Source organism: Eubalaena glacialis, chromosome 4, assembly GCF_028564815.1.
Source record: "Eubalaena glacialis isolate mEubGla1 chromosome 4, mEubGla1.1.hap2.+ XY, whole genome shotgun sequence".
In the NCBI taxonomy this organism is placed as follows: domain Eukaryota; kingdom Metazoa; phylum Chordata; class Mammalia; order Artiodactyla; family Balaenidae; genus Eubalaena; species Eubalaena glacialis.
Window position 1 is genome coordinate 59,565,259 of NC_083719.1, and position 17,039 is coordinate 59,582,297.

The 17,039-nt window shown below is 33.0% G+C and overlaps 1 protein-coding gene across 2 annotated transcripts in view; it reads left to right on the top strand.

Annotated features, from left to right (window-relative positions):
• The window catches only part of POLK (DNA polymerase kappa), a 76,461-nt gene extending 59,568 nt beyond the window's left edge, over positions 1 to 16,893 (top strand). Inside the window, exons 7-15 of one of the 2 annotated variants that reach the window (XM_061189368.1) lie at positions 1,499 to 1,738; positions 2,908 to 3,032; positions 4,346 to 4,512; positions 6,891 to 6,923; positions 10,126 to 10,222; positions 12,561 to 12,732; positions 14,436 to 15,392; positions 15,963 to 16,005; positions 16,240 to 16,893. In XM_061189368.1, coding sequence (XP_061045351.1) covers positions 1,499 to 1,738; positions 2,908 to 3,032; positions 4,346 to 4,512; positions 6,891 to 6,923; positions 10,126 to 10,222; positions 12,561 to 12,732; positions 14,436 to 15,392; positions 15,963 to 16,005; positions 16,240 to 16,324 — 1,919 coding nt within the window. In that variant the 3' untranslated portion in view covers positions 16,325 to 16,893. The remainder of the gene's footprint in view (positions 1 to 1,498; positions 1,739 to 2,907; positions 3,033 to 4,345; positions 4,513 to 6,890; positions 6,924 to 10,125; positions 10,223 to 12,560; positions 12,733 to 14,435; positions 15,393 to 15,962; positions 16,006 to 16,239) is intronic. The other variant, XM_061189369.1, reaches the window with a different exon arrangement.
• Positions 16,894 to 17,039: the final 146 nt, after the last annotated feature.

Consider the following 17,039-nt stretch of genomic DNA (forward strand, 5'->3'; position numbering starts at 1 on the left):
CTATCAGTGACTCACCTGAGGGTAGTGTGATAGAAGCATGAGGTACAAAACATGGCATAAGGAACTGCAGAAGGAGGTTGTGAACGTGCCTTACGTGGCCTGCAGGTTTTCCGTAGCTCTTTACCTTGACTTTCACACATCTAGTTGGGAAAAAGAGGGTCCAGGTAAATACCATTTCAGCTGTGCCTTAGTCTTAATCCCCCTGAATTGCTCTGCATTTTAAAACCAGATAATGGAAAATGAAAGGAACTAAAGTACATAAATAACAGCTAGTGTAAGTTTGAAAATAAGGCTTGCTTTGTATATGGCCTGGGAATTCAGATTTGGAAAATAATCTGTCTGTAACTTAATTCATATTACATACTTAAAAATTTGAAACTAATTAGGTGTCTGTCATTTTATTTATATTATCTTTATAAAATCTTTCGAAAAGGCCAACTTCATTTTTTAAGTACATGTGTCTTGAAACTAGAAATTTAATTTTTGCATCTGTATTTACCTTAATTTGGAAAACATTTATATGTAATAAAATTATGAAATGGATGAGAAAGCTCTGTTGTTAATCTTAGTTTTTATAAATTTTACACTTCAACTGATTTTTCCTCCGTTAAGCCCGGAAAGTAAAGTCTTCAATGGATTGGTTCATAAGGACATTTTTAGTATCTGTATAGATTTAAGTGTATTTCACAGTTCATTTATGAAAAATGCAACTAAAATGAGATAATAACCAGATTAGTTTTTTTACTTTACTTTTTAATATTAATATTAGTTTACTGCCTTTTGATAATAACAAAGGCTTCTCGCTCTTAAAACTTGGACCATGGTTAATCTGATTAGACCTTAAGAATTTATATATTTAAAGAAATATAATTTCCAGAAGTAATTTCTATTTATTTTAAATGTGCTCTTAGTGAAAGTGATACTTTATAAACAAACAAGTCAAAATTAAAATCAGCATTTGAAAGAAGAAAATTCAGATTATTTAACATTTGAAAAGTTCTTCCATGAATGAAAAAAATTTTTAGGCTTTTTTCCCCCTCCAAAAGCAAAATTTATCTTTCAGGCATAATTGCTCTGTGTTGCTTAACACCTTTTTCCTTATTCCTAAATTCTAATTTAAGAAGGTTCTTTTTTTCCTCTAGAGATGAGTAAAGGAAAAAAACCTTTCATCTTTTTGAGAAAAAAAGTACTGTGAATCTAATTCCAATTCTGGGTTTCAATTAATTTCAGTACAAAAATTAGTGAGATTTACATAAGATATTTCGTTTTAAAATGTATGCAGTGGAAATGGATAATATTCCTTTTAAGAAAAACTTAGAATCAGTGTTTTCTTTGGTAAACAGTTAAAAATATAAATGCTAACATTTCTGATCTTGGTTCTTAGAAAGAACACTAAACTGGATTTGTTTTGTCTTTAGAAAGACTGTAGGGAACCCTAATTTATGAAGTATGTACTTTTTAAAATGAAGATGAATTACTGTTCCTGTTTATAATTTAGATAAACCAGGAAAGGAAGTTAATAAACTGCGTGAGCAGGAACGATCCATCTCTCCTCTACTTTTTGAAGATAGTCCTCCTGATTTGCAGTCCCCACGAAATCCTTTCCAAGTGAACTTTGAAGAACTGAATAATCTTCAAATACTCCAAAACTCAATTGTTTTTGGAACATCAGCTGAGGAAGTGGTAAAGGAAATTCGTTTCAGAATCGAGCAAAAAACTACACTGACAGCCAGTGCAGGTACTTAAAAGGATATTGATGGTTCCAATAGTTATAATTTTCAGACTAGCTAACATAGTGTAATATTAGTAGTTTCTCACTATAAAGTGTAGAGTAACATTTTACTTAGCTGTTTTTTAATTAACTTCTGACAATTTACCTATTCAGAATACCGTGAACCTATAGGTAAATTGGAATTAAGCACAAAAGCCCATGTGTCCAAAGCAAAAACTTATCATAAAGCTCATGTAGCTATCTTTTTTGAAACACAAAATATATTTTAATTGGTTTTGGACATAATACTTTGTTTTCCCTTTGAAGACTTACAGTGCAAGAGAGACCACAGATGACCACACAAAATATGGATGAGACAGGAAAAAACACGAACTAGCAACATAGCGATCTAGGATCATCTGGTGAAGGGAAAAAGAGCTTTACATATACCAGTAACTCATGAGGGTATCACTGTGTCTTAGCATAGAAACTGATATTCATGAGGACCCTAGATTATCTTAAGAAAGCCGTATTATGATTGGGTTAGTCTTTTCTTCCTATGCCAAAGCATGAGAATAAGTAATAAATTTTAGAAAGAGGTGTATAAAAATTGAACTATTTGATGATCATAGTTGAATATACCTATTTCAAGTTATCTTAATCATTAAGACACCTAGAAATTATAAAACACCTCTCTGAAAAGGGGTAATTTGCTTTGTGAGTAGCATAAAAAGGATACACTCATTTCATTATCATTGTTTTAAATATACTGGAAACAGAATCTTTGATTTTTTTTTTTTCTTTATGTGGATAATCTATACAGAAGACCTTTTCAAAGAGTAAACATCCATCCTAAATTATATTCTCGATCTTTTCTGTAAGACAGCCCTGTATTCCTACTAAATATAGTAAGTAAACTAATAATATCACTTAAACTCAGAAATTACTCTTAGACTTTAAAATACCGTGGAGATTTAAATATTCCTCATTTCTGCTGCCACAATAACTAATACAATTCCTTTTCCTAAAACCATAGCAAGCCCTGGGGAGATAGATAGTAATCAAATGTTATTTTTAAAGTAGCATTCCACATCATTTCAGATTTTTGCATTTAATTTTTTTTCTGTGTTGTTATCACATATTTTAAAATCATACATATCATGTTCTTTGAGTCATCAGAGTGTTCTTCTTTTAAGGCATTGCACCAAATACAATGTTAGCGAAAGTATGCAGTGATAAGAATAAACCAAATGGACAATACCAAATTCTCCCTAATAGACAAGCTGTGATGGACTTCATCAAGGACTTACCCATTAGAAAGGTGAACTTTTATGCGAAATTTGTCATCTATGTATATACTCGGTGTTCTAAAGAAATACTATTTAGGATGATAGTAATCATTCTTTCAGAAACTTTTAAAAATGATAGCTAACAAGCAAGAATGATAATGGATGATTTAATTTGGACTTGAAGAAATCTTTCTGTGAAATCCTAAAAGTGAGGTTTAGGAAGCTTGTCTGTTGAAAAGTTTGTTGAAAAGATTTAGAATTTTAATTGTTTTTGACCAGAAAAAAAAAACCCAAATACTTTACCATCTTTAAAATGGTAAAATCCCTCAGGAATTATAGAAAGGGTATATTTTATTATTTTTTTACAGTTTCTAGATTGTTCTGCATATATATGCTTTTTAAAAAATAATAATTGCACTATACACTATTTGATGTTCTAGGGCTTGCTTTCCTGACTCAGCATAATGTATATTAGTGAATCTAAATAAACATTTTCAACACTCAGAAGAAAGGCTGTATCAAAATATATAATGTATAATGACTCCTGAATAGCTTAGTATATATAAGATGTAGCTATAAAGCGGTGTTTTCCAATGTATTTTTAAGGTATGAATGGGTGTTCTGTTAAAAAACGTTCTGGGGTCAAAGAACTTTGGAATGTACCACCCTTGGTGGGTCACAAGAGATATTAGTTTATTGAAGATTCATAATTCTTACAATAAAAAAGTTCATTTAAAGTTTGTTTATCCTAGAAACAGACTCATAGTTACAGAGAACAAACTGGTGGTTTCCAGAGGAGAGGGGGTGGGGAGTTGGGCAAAATAGGTAAAGAGGATTAAGAGGTACAAACTTGGAGTAATAAAAAAAATGTCATGGGATGTAATGTACAGTATAGAGACTATAGTCAGTAATATTATAATAACTTTGTATGGTGACAGATGATTACTAGACTTATTGTGGTGATTGATTCATAACGTATATAAATGTTGAATCACTGTGTTGTACACCTGAAACTAATATAATGTACGTCAACTATACTTAAATTTTAAAAAATTAAAAGGGAATAAAAAGTTGTTTATCCTACCATTTCCCAAGTTTATATGACCACAGAACTCTTTTTTAAATGCTTTTTAAAAATTTCATGGAATTTAAAATTTTTAATTTTCATGGAACACTAGTTTAGGAAATATAGCCAAAAAGTAACTAAAGCCATTCTCTTGTGTGACTTTTGAAACTAGGCACATTATTTATACCTTTTATTAGTTATAAAATGTATGATGAGATTATAATATCACTTCTTATCTTAATTTTAAAATGTATTAATGATAAATTGATTCTTTTCTAGGTTTCTGGAATAGGAAAAGTTACAGAGAAAATGTTAAAGGCCCTTGGAATTATTACTTGTACAGAGCTCTACCAACAGAGGGCATTACTTTCTCTCCTTTTCTCTGAAACATCTTGGCATTATTTCCTTCATATTTCCTTGGGTCTAGGTTCAACACACCTGGCAAGGTATCTGTATTTATAATTATTCTGCTTTTTCTTTATCATTTGCTGAAATAACAGTTTTCACTATTGAGATAGAGACTACAAGGATAACATGTTTTAAATTTCTTTTAGGCTAGCTCAATTCAGAATATAATTTTTGAATTAGAGTCAAAAGATTGGATGTGAGAGAAAAGGAAAAGAGGAGTGAAAAATCACTCCTAGGTTGTTGGCTACAGCAGTTGGATAGAGGGATAAAAGGAATGATGGGTGCTTTCTTTTCTGTACCTGCCTTGTTCTTTGTTCAGAACGTAAGAATACTGGTGATCAGATTGTGGAGGTAAGAAAGATGGCTCATACTCCAGAACTCACCCTTTAAGCAAGTAGACTTAACGATTCTTTGAAAGCTTTCATGAACTACCTGTATTTCTTCTCTTTTCCGGATTTGTAAATGATTCATTCATTCAGTACTGAGTACTTTGTGTTAGGCACTGTTCTAGGCACTGGGGATAATAGCAGTAAACAAGACAAAGTCCTGCCTTCATGGAGTTTGCAGAGTAGTGTGGGAAATAAAAAGTAGCCAAATAAACAAATGGAGAAAGTAAGGCAGAGTGGGGGCATAGACGTTGACTTGGGGGGTAAGAGATAGGGTTGGCAGCGGTTCTCCAGAGGCAGAGACCTGAAGGGGCCAGCCATGCAAAGATCTAAGAGAAGAGGAAACGGCTAGAGGAGAGGCCCTGTGTTTCCTCCCTGCCACTCTTTCATCCAGGTCTTAAAAAGAAGGATCCCAGAGCTAGAAGGGTACACTGTTTAGGGTGGGTGAAAAGAAGGCACTAAAAACAAGAATGAAAATTAACACTGGGCACTATTTTTACCATTTTATTATCATCTTGTTAGCCTGCCCTCAGAATAACTCTTTTATATTCATATAGTTAAACTAAAGGAAAACAAGATTACTGAGGAGGCATATAAAATAAGTTTGATTAACCAATTAGACCTGCTAAATCTTACAGAGATTGCAAGGCATATGCTATTATTTTTCTCATCTCTCCATGCTCCTCATTCTTTCAAGTCCAGGTAGCTGACTTTGATCTTGAGTGGATATAATGAAAGATAAGAGAAAGACATCACAGTACTATAAATAATCCAGTATATGAAGGTGATGATAAATAAAACTTTCTTCTTTAATCCAAAAATTATCCTCTTTTTATTTCCATAGTGCTTGAAAACAATATAGTTTTTAATATAACATAGCACATATTAACCTGTGGTAGAGATGCAGGTAATGCTTTTAAGTGAAATTCATAGGTAATTTTTAACAATATAAAATAGCAAACTTACCTTCCCTTCTATCCACATTCTCTGTTTCCCTAATTTGCTTTATTTTTTAATCTATAGTACTTCTCCCCTTCTAACCTGTTCCATATTTACTGCTGTGTTTGTTTATTTGTCTCCCTCCACTAAGATATAAGTTTCTTTATAACTATTTTTTTTAACATTTATTTAATTTATTTATTTGGTTGCACTGAGTCTTAGTTGTGGCAGGCGGGCTCCTTTGTTGTGGCGTGCAGGCTCCTTAGTTGTGACATGCAAACTCTTAGTTGTGGCACGCATGTGGGATCTAGTTCCCTGACCAGCGATCGAACCCAGGCCCGCTGCATTGGGAGCACGGAGTCTTAACCACTGTGCCACCAGGGAAGTCCCTAAGATATAAGTTTCTTAAAGGCAGGCACTTGGTCTGTTTTGTTCATTACTGTTATCTCCAAGGCCTAGAACAGTGCTTGATTCATAATTGGTTTGTGAAATATTAGGAAAATGAATAATCTACATGTCATTTCAGCTTTCTGGTTTTAACTACTCCTACCAGAGCAGCTAGAATCCAACCAAACTAGGTGGTTCAGATTTCCAATCATCATCCTATTGCTGTATGGCAAATTTTGACTGAGCTTCTATAGAGTGGTATAAGTGAATAATTAGGCTATTATTAATGTACTAGGCCAAAAACTAGATAATGGATATTAAATTATTTAAAATTTAATTATATCTTATAACTGCAAGCCATTATGCTACTACCTTCTCTTGGTTTTTGTAAGTTGTGATTTTTTATATTCAGGCTTTTAATAGAAACAATTTGTAATATCATCCTGTTTTCAAATTTGTTCTCTTTGATAGATACAGACTTGATCCATCACGCATGTAATTATATTAGCATATCTTTCTACATTCTTTGGTGATAGTTTTATTTTTAGATTAAAAAACTCACTGTGTTTCATGATGTATAACTTTTAATCTAAAACATTGAGATCTCTAAAGGGTAACTGATGTAAAATCATCTTGGTTGACTAAAAGAAACTCAATCTTCTTTGAGAAAGCAAATAAAAGCTTTTTTTTTTTTTAATTTCAAGGGATGGAGAGAGGAAAAGCATGAGTGTTGAGAGGTAATGTTCTGTTACTAATTATTCATAATTTGTATTATTTTAAACTAATTTTTAATTTTTAGTAAAATATCACTGAAATTTAAAAACCTATTTGCAAACCAAATAACAATTTTCAGCAGTTGACACTCCTACAGTAAATATTCCAGTGCAATGCTTTATTATCTTTGCTTGCTATGTTCTCAATGGGAAAAAATTTAACTGCAGTTATTTTTTTTAATTTTGGTTTTGTTCCTATTCAGTGAAAACCAAGCATTTTAGAATTCTAAATCTTAATTTCTAGGCTTATTTATAAGAAAAATTATACTGAGTAGTTATTTGGGAAATTTAAGAAATGATGATAGAAATTCTTCCTGAAGTTCTTCAAATACTGGCGAATCACCATAGGCATCAAATAGTAAGATACTGATGAACGAGAGCTTAGGGGTGATCTAGTTCAGTGGTTTACAGTCTTGTTTGAAGTCAAATGAAATCTTGATGAAACCTTATTGTTTTGGGAAATATGTCATTGTTTGAAAAGTCCCTCCCTTATCTCCTCAAAGAACCAAAGTTCCACTAAGACATTTAAGAACCGCGGACCTAGTATAAGGTTGTGTTCATTTTGCACATATATTATTCATGATCAGAAAAGCTGAATGACTTTTTTTTTTTGAATGTTATTTATTTATTTTTTATACAACAGGTTCTTATTAGTTATCTATTTGATACATATTAGTGTATATATATCAATCCCAATCTCCCAATTCATCCCACCACCTCCACCACGCCCCCTTTTCCCCCTTGGTGTCCATGTTTGTTCTCTATTTCTGCCTTGCAAACCAGTTCATCTGTACCATTTTTCTAGATTCCACATATATGTGTTTATATACGATATTTGTTTTTCTCTTTCTGACTTACTTCACTCTGTATGACAGTCTCTAGGTCCATCCACATCTCTACAAATGACCCAATTTCATTCCTTTTTATGGCTGAGTAATATTCCATTGTATATATGTACCACATCTTCTTTATCCATTCGTTTGTCGATGGGCATTTAGGTTGCTTCCATGACCTGGCTATTGTAAATAGTGTTGCAATGAACATTGAGGTGCATGTGTCTTTTTGAATTATGGTTTTCTCTGGGTGTATGCCCAGTAGTGGGATTGCTGGGTCATATGGTAATTCTATTTTTAGTTTTTTAAGGAACCTCCATACGGTTCTCCATAGTGGCTGTATCAATTTACATTCCCACCAACAGTGCAAGGGGGTTCCCTAGAAAAGATGAATGACCTTTACAAGACAACACACTCAGTAAATGACTTTGATAAAAATTGCTGTTTTAGGCTGTGATTTACATAAAAGCAATCAAAGGAAAAGAGGGGGGAAAAGCATCCAAAAGTGAGATAGTATCGTCCTATTTAATGATTTTTTCTTCTATTTTGTCTTTTGTTATTGAGAACATTGCTTGCTGTACAAGAATATTAATATTAACTAATATTAATATTTCTTAAGAAAGGGCCACCAAACCAATAGAAGAAAGTGAACAAAGATCTAATTAGTTAACAGAAAAGACAGTACAAATGGCTTTATAAACATGTGAAAATAATCTCAGTCTCCGTATAATTTAAGAAATTCAGATTGAAAATTCTCTGAGATAGCATTTTTCACTAATCAAGTTGGCAAACATGCACACTCTATTGACAAGACTATGGGAGTGAAAAAGCTATTAAACTCTAAAGGAGGGTGTACTAGTTTCTTATTGGTGATATAACTAATTACCACAAATTTATTCTCTTACAGTTCTGAAGGTCAGAAGTCCTAAAATTAAGGTGTCAGCAGGGTTGCATTCCTTCTAGAGGCCCCAGAGGAGAATCCATTTCCTTACTAAAAGCTTCTAGAGGCTTATTGCATTCTTTGGCTCACGGTCCCATTCTCTATCTTCAACTCTCACATTTTGTCTTTCTTTGACTCTTACCCTCCTGCCTCCTTCTTACAAGGACCCTTGAGATTACATTGGACCTACCTGGATAATTCAGGATAATCGCCCCATCTTAATTTAACCACATCTGTAAAGTTCACTTTACCATGTAAAGTACTAGATTCTGAGAGATTAGGATTTGAACATCTTCGGAGACCATTATTTTGCCTACCGCAGGGGGCAAGCAATTTGGCAGTATCTATCAAGATCACAGATACACATGTACTTTGGTCCCACAGTTCTTTTTCTAGGCATTCATTCCACTGGTGTAATCACATGTCATTTTACATGTATACATGGTTATGCACTGCATTTTTTTTTGTGATAGCAAAAGATTGGAAATAAGTTTCTACAAATAGAGGATTGGTTAAATGATCTTACATCTTTAAATTAGAATTTATGCTGCCATATAAAAATGAAATTATTTACTTATAGGGAACTCTCACCAGGATGAATGAGAAAAGCAAAGTGGTAAATAATGTATCTAATATTCTACTGTTTATATAGGGGAAATGTTTGCTTGTTTGCTTTTATATGCATACAGTATTCTAGAGGAATAAATAATGAATAGGAAGCTGGCAATATTGGTTGCCACTAGGGAAGAGAACTGGGTAGCTGGGAATAGTTAGAAGGGGGACTTTTCACTGAATTCAGGGTTTGCTCGGGCTTTTTTACTGGTTACCCCACTCTCTCTTTAGTGTCTTTATGTTAATATGACCTTTCAATACCCTTGTGCAGATGAAGTCACAAGTTCTACATTTAATCTTACCAGCCCTCCATTTCCGGTTGCCTATTAGATGACTTTATGTAGGTGCCACGAACCAACCCCTTAAATCTACTTGAAGATAATTCGCTTACAGAAAATACACATGCAGTAATTGGAATGTTGTTCTCATTTGTACTTTCTTAAGATAATCCTCTGTAGCAGAGTCTGTATACATATGTATCCTAATGTTTTGTAATTTTTGAGGGCCTTATCCTTATATGTTGGTGACTTTAATCATCTTTTAAAAAATATTGTAGAGAGCAAATGCACCTTTGCTAATCAGTTTAGCTATAAACAATCTTCCATTATTTAAGAAGATCTTGGATGTTTTTACTTAATCATATCTTAGTTCATCTGAAAACTTTATTCTGTACTGTAGAAAATATAACTTAATGCTAGGCCATTTACATGTACTATATCATTTCTAAAGTATACTGAATTGTAGTTTACTTTGTGCACCAAAATCATTCTTGCCTTTCTAGGACATTCAGTGAGATAAGTAAAGCAGAAGAACAGTACAGCTTGTGCCAAGAACTTTGCAGTGAACTTGCTCAAGATCTGCAGAAAGAAGGACTTAAGGTACTTTATTTTTATGCAGTGTTCTTAGTTTTCTAAATTTTTAATAGTAAAAAGCTACCTTAAACCAAGAGTTAGATTTTGCATTTAAATACAAATTGGGATGTGTCAGAAAAGAGAATTCTTGTCTTCAGTAGAGACAAATTGAATTCTGACCCTTATCTGAGGCCTATGATGAGGTCATTTTATGAGAAGCAACTTATGAGGCTGGAGTGATTCCAATATAATTCCAGAGAAGTTTATATTACCTTGGGAGTACATCTGAATAAGTTCAAAATCAGAGTTATATTGGCAGTAAAGAATAAGGGATAGGGAAGGATTTCCCTAGAACTGTGCTTGTTATGAATGCCTTTCCAATTATCCTTTAATGTCATTGTCAGGTAGACAGTGACCTTCTGGAATAGGCATTTTGTTTCAAGGCCTTAATCCAGGTTGCTTAACACATTGAGAACAAAACCTGGAAGGCTTTGAACTTTGTATTTTATAATCTTCACTCACAACAATCCATGTTTAGTATTTTTCCAACATTCTCAAAACAGAGATAGAGTTATTACAAAGTATAATACAAAAGCAATAAAAAGTTATTACAAAGAAAAGGATATCTGATGAATATTTTCTTATAATCCTTCTCTGTTATACCTTAAATATATAGAGAGTTCTTTTTTAAAATTTTTTTAAATAAACTTTTAATTTTAGAATCATTTCAGATTTATAGAATAGTTACAAGGATAATATAGAGATTTCCAGTATACCCAGTTTCCCTCATTATTAACATCTTATATTATCATAGTACATTTGCAAAACTAAGAAACTGACACTAACACATTTCTGTTAACTAAATCCAGACAGTATTTTTGTTTTACCTGTTTTTTTCCATTCATGTCCTCTCTTTGTTCCAGGGTTCAGTCCAGGGAACCACATTGCATTTAGTTGTCATGTCTTCCCAGTTCCCTCTAGTCTGTGACAGTTTCTCCGTATTTCCTTGTTTTTCATGACCTTGACAGTCTTGAGGGATACTAGCCAGGTATACTGCAGAATGTCTTCCAATCTGGGTTTGTCTGATGATTTTCTTATGATTAGACCAGGGTTATAGGTTTTTAGAAAGAATACCACAGAAATGAAGTATCCTTCTCATCACATCCCATCAAGGTATATGATAGCCACATGATATCACAGGTGAGAATAACCATCCTCACTTGGTTAAAGTAGTGTTTGCTAGGCTTCTCCACTGTGAAATTACTGTTTTTCCCTTTCCATACTCTGTTCTTTGGAAGTGAGTTAATAAGCCTAACCTACTCTCACAACCTCCAGGAGGTAGCAAAATATACATTACAAAATTTACTGTTTTAACTTTCTAAGTATACATTTTAGTGGCATTAAGTACATTCAGATTGTACAACCATCAACACTTTTGATCTCCAGAACTTTTTCATTATCCCAAAATGAAACTCTGTATCCATTAAGCAATAACTGTAAAGGAGTTCTAACACATAAATTTAACATAATATCTGGCATATAGTAGGCACACAATAAGTGTGAGCTGTCCAGAAGATCTTTTCAATGAGGTCCCTTCAGAAAGATTTTTTTCCCTATCTTTTTAGGTACTGAATTAACCTCAAAAAAAGATTCAGTGAAAAGAAAAGTAATCAGTTAACTTTGCCCTTTATATAAAAATCTTTTATAAAAAATCAGTTGGAGAGGGAAGTAATAATTACTGACTAAAATGGGATTTTTAGATTACTTATGGATTTCAGTTATTCTTTATGACAATTTTCATTACCATGGTTTTTTTTTGTAATTGTAATAGTTAATATTTATTGCCGTTTAATATATGTCAGGCACTGTTTTAGGGTCTTTATTTAATGAATGTTGATCTTTAACATTGAATGATCTCAACCCCAAAGAATTAAAATTGTAAGTTTAGTGTTTTGCCATTATAAGACCTGTCAACTAGTGTGTCATTGGAGTTCTTCCTTCCTAGAAATTTCTCTTTTATAGAAACTATTATATGATGCAGTTGACAAACATAGGGAAGGGAGTATGGATACGAAAACTCTATGATCAGCCCCTAGACCATTAAAGATTGAGTCATTATTTTATAACATAAGCCAAAATTGTGTTTGTTTTTGCTGTCTTTCATTAGTGTTTTGTTTAGGCACAGAGGGTAGGGCAACAACTCCTCCTCCTACAAAAGCTCCACATTACCATGTTTTGTAAATAATTGATTATACTTCCGTACTCTGTGTACACAAGAGACCTTTCTGAATTTTTCTAACCTGTAAAATAACTTTTTTCTGGAAGTTAAAGAGCCATATATAATAACGTATTCTGTTTGTTACAGGGTAGAACTGTTACCATTAAGCTAAAGAATGTGAATTTTGAAGTAAAAACTCGTGCATCTACAGTTTCATCTGTTGTTTCTACTGCAGAAGAAATATTTGCTATTGCTAAAGAATTGCTAAGAACAGAAATTGATGCTGATTTTCCACATCCCTTGAGATTAAGACTTATGGGTATGACTTTTCTTTACTTGTTTTTCCTTAAATCTGCTAGACTTTTCCAAAGAATCAACTTGGGAAATAGTCTCACCTCCATTTTATTTCTTAAACCTGTCTAGGAAGTTGTACTTAACGCTACTGCCATTTTTCTTGATTCTTAGAACCTGATGCATGTGAAGCCATGATCATTAGTTTAATTCCAGTAAGAACCAGTTAAAGTCGTTCTTTTCCTTACTACTTACAGAAATCCTTGGGGTTAGGTATCTTTCAAAATTTTAAACTTTTCAGATTTTAGAAAACAAATTCAGTGCACGTTGAGTATATTATATAATACTCCTTTGGGATCTGAAGCAGCACTTCATGATCAAACACATTATTATTTCTGTAGCAAAACAAAAAAATATTCACACTGAGTTGTAAAGACTCTAAATAGTCTCACACGAATCTTGTCATCAATTACCATTTGTTGCTTACAATTTTCAGAGCTTTTTGGATTTCAGAATTACAGATAAGGGATTGTGGCACTATAAAACCACATTTCTAGCCATCACATGGTAAAAAAAGACAAACAAACCATGTTTCCAAAGTGAACGAGTGAGAGAATGTTTAGGGATAAGCACTCCAAATGCCAACTATACTGCTAAGAATGGGTCATTAGCCATACTTTCACATATGAAAGATAGCACACACTGAAGTCAATTTGAATAAAGTATGTTAACTAAAAGAGCTAAAGAGTGGATGTTAATAGCAGCTTTATTTATAATTGCCAAAACTTGGAAGCAACCAAGATGTCCTCCAGTAGTAGGTGAATGGAAATTGTGGTATACGTCTGGACAACAGAATATTATTCAGCACATAAAAGAAATGAGCTCTTGGAGTAGAGGGTGGGGGAGAAGAAAAGAAATGAGCTGTCAAGCCATGAAAAGACATGGAGGAAACATATATTATTAACTGAAAGAAGCCAATCTGAAAAGGCTACATCCTGTATGATTCTAATGTATGACATTCTGGAAAAGGCAAAACTATGGAGATACTAAAAAGATCAGTGGTTGTCAAGGGTGCGGGGAGGGAGGAATAGGCAGAGCACAGAGGATTTTTAGGGCAGTGAAACTATTCTGTATGATGCTGTAATGGTGGATACATGTCATTGTACATTTGTCAACACCCATAGAATGTACAACATCAAGAGTGAACCCTAATGTAAACTATGAACTTTGAGTAATAATGTCGTGTCAGTATAGATTCATTGATTGTAACAAATGTACCACTCTGGTGTAGGATGTTGCTAGTGGAGGAGGAGTGCATGTGTGGGGCAGGTAGTATATGGGAACTCTCTGTACTTGCTACTCAACTTTGCTGAGAACCTAAAATTGCTCTAAAAAATAGCGCCTATTGCAAAAAAGGGAGCTAAAGAATCTGTGCAATTGACTCCAATTAGTTACTCGATATTTAATGGTATCATGTGTCAGATATTAACTGAAAGACCTATATAATCATGCTAACTCCAGTAGATACTTACTATTTAGTATACCCAGCTTTATAAAGAAAGTTAATTTCTACTCATAATACCACCTTTGAAAAAGCATCCTTTAATTCAGAAAATACAGTGTTGCTTATTATTTTTGGCTAAACAGCCTTTTTCATATATGTTATAATAGTACTATGCAAAATGTCTTTATTGAATTTGAAATGGATTAATTATGGTTGGTTTAATTTAGGGGTGCGGCTATCTAGTTTTCCCAATGAAGAGGAGAAGAAACACCAACAAAGGAGCATTATTGGCTTCTTACAGCCTGGAAACCAAGCCCTGTCAGCCACCAGGTGTATGCTAGAGAAAACTGACAAAGATCAGTTTCTAAAACCTCTAGAAATGGCTCATAAGAAGAGTTTCTTTGATAAAAAACGATCTGAAAGGAATTGGAGCTACCAGGACACATTTAAATGTGAAACTGTAGATAAACAAAGTTTACAGACATCACAATCCTTCCAAGTTTTAAAGAAGAGGATGAGTGAGAATTTAGAAACATTGGAGAATTCAGTTAACTGTCATATATTTACCTGTCCTGTTTGCTTCAGGGAGCAAGGAAGCATCAGTCTGGAAGCCTTTAATAAACATGTAGATGCATGTCTTGATGGACCTTCCATCAGTGGAAACTCTAAAATGTCCTCACGTTCACATGCTTCCTCTACAGAAGTGAACGAGAAAGAAAACGTACATGATTCTGTTTCTCTCTGTGAGAAGCAGGATTGTGAAACTCATCAGAAGAATACAGAGATCACATCAGTAGATTCTGTAGAGTTGGCAGAGACTACTGGTAATCCATCTAATACAGAAGGTGTAGATGCTCTAAGTAATAAGCACAGCGGAGAGGAATGTTCTAGTCTTCCAAGCAAATCAGTTAATATGGAACACTGTCCTCAGAATTGTTGCGCTGTTTCACTGGAAAATGAAGATGTTGCATCATTAAGAAGGAAAGAGCCCCTACAACCTTATTTATATGAAGTGATCAGTGACCAAGTCCTCGTTTGTCCTGTTTGTAACCTAGAACAAAAGACTTCAGATCTTACCCTATTCAATGTGCATGTAGATGTTTGCTTAAATAAAGGCATTATCCAGGAACTGAGAAAGGATAAGGTTAATCCAGTTAACCAACCCAAAGAAAGCACAAGTACTGGTGAGTTTACAGTTATTTTAAAGAACTTGATTTTCTAGGAATGTTTTATTAAAATTGAGATTGTTGTTAAATCTGAAACATACCTTGAAAGGGATAGTTCATGTACGCTGCCATTTAGGAAAATGTTAGTTACCTTATGGTGGGTTAGAATTAGCTGAAGACATTAGATTTTAAATTTTGGGAAACCTCTGGTTTGGGCTTGATTTAGCACAGAATGAACTCAAAGGTTTAGGGAGCTGAGTGATCTAATCAAAACAGAAATTCCTTCAGAGAACACTTGCCAAGGCACAGTGGTAAATTAACTATAATTATATAGCCAGAAAGCCTCTTTAACTTGTTTTTTGGTAGTTCCGACTCTAACCCAACTTCAAAATCAGCTGTAATACTAATGAAACAAGTAAATTACAAAGAAATTATGCTATAAATTAGTTTCTGGTATATATAAATTCGAACAATGTAGTACTAAGGAGGTTTTTATTATCTTTAATCAGTCAACCTTAACTCTTTAAATTTTTAGAAAGCTTTTTAATTATTTCATGTTATTCATTGTGGAATTTCTTCCCTCTAAAGATAACTCAGGCAAAGTACAGAAGATTGGAACAAAAGCAAACAGGTATGGCTAATTTGAGTTTTAACAAAGCTGGCTCTGAAATTGTTATATTTTGAGGTCTGATTTTTAAGAAATGTTAAAATTTGCTTTTAGAAATCATTAAGTAAAAGTTTTAAAATCAATTATTTGCATAAACAATTTTTTAAATCTCTTCATGCATTTTATTATTTTATATTTTTTTGTTTTTTGTTTTGTAGTTCTTCATGCATTTTAATTGCATGTTCTTTCTTATTCCAGGCCAGGACTGATGACAAAGTACTCGACATCAAAGAAAACAAAACCAAACAGTCCCAGACACACCCTTGATATATTTTTTAAATGAACATTGAACATTTTATCATTAGTTTTTGATTGAAACTTGTTATTTTATAATCAATGAATGTATTCTTCCTTATTCCAGGCTTACAGATTCATTGAGTGAAAGGCACGTGCAATAAGCCCTCCCCAAATGACATTTCCTTTATATGAATTTGGAATATATACTAATTTACTTCTGTATATTTTTTTGATAACAATGAGAATTTCACTTCCATTATACTTCAGTTGGAAATCAGTCCTGTTAGAGATAATTTTAAAATGAGAAGTTAGGAATGGGATCAGGAAGTGATTTCTTTCTTTATTATGTTTTATAGTGAATATAAAAACTTACATTTATAAGGGCTCTCAGAAGTTCAGATAAACCTATTTTAGCATAAGAATTTTTCAGCACTTAACCACTTTGTTGGCACTGGACTGCTATGTTTGATCTTAGTATCTTCTACAACTTTGTATAATTACATTTTAGCTCCTAGTATCTTCAGATACCTCATGAACATTCATAATTAATACTTATCTTAAGTTCTATGAAGAGTATTAGCTTAGCAGAACTAACATGAGTGGTTTTGTTACCTTCAGGAAAATAATGTCACAGTATTATTTGCTGTGTTAAAAGAATTTTTGTTTAAAATATGATTATTCATTTGATTTTTTTTAATTTAAAATTTTTTTATCTAATGAATAAGCACTTGGTTCACTTTAAAAAAATATTTAGTCTAAGA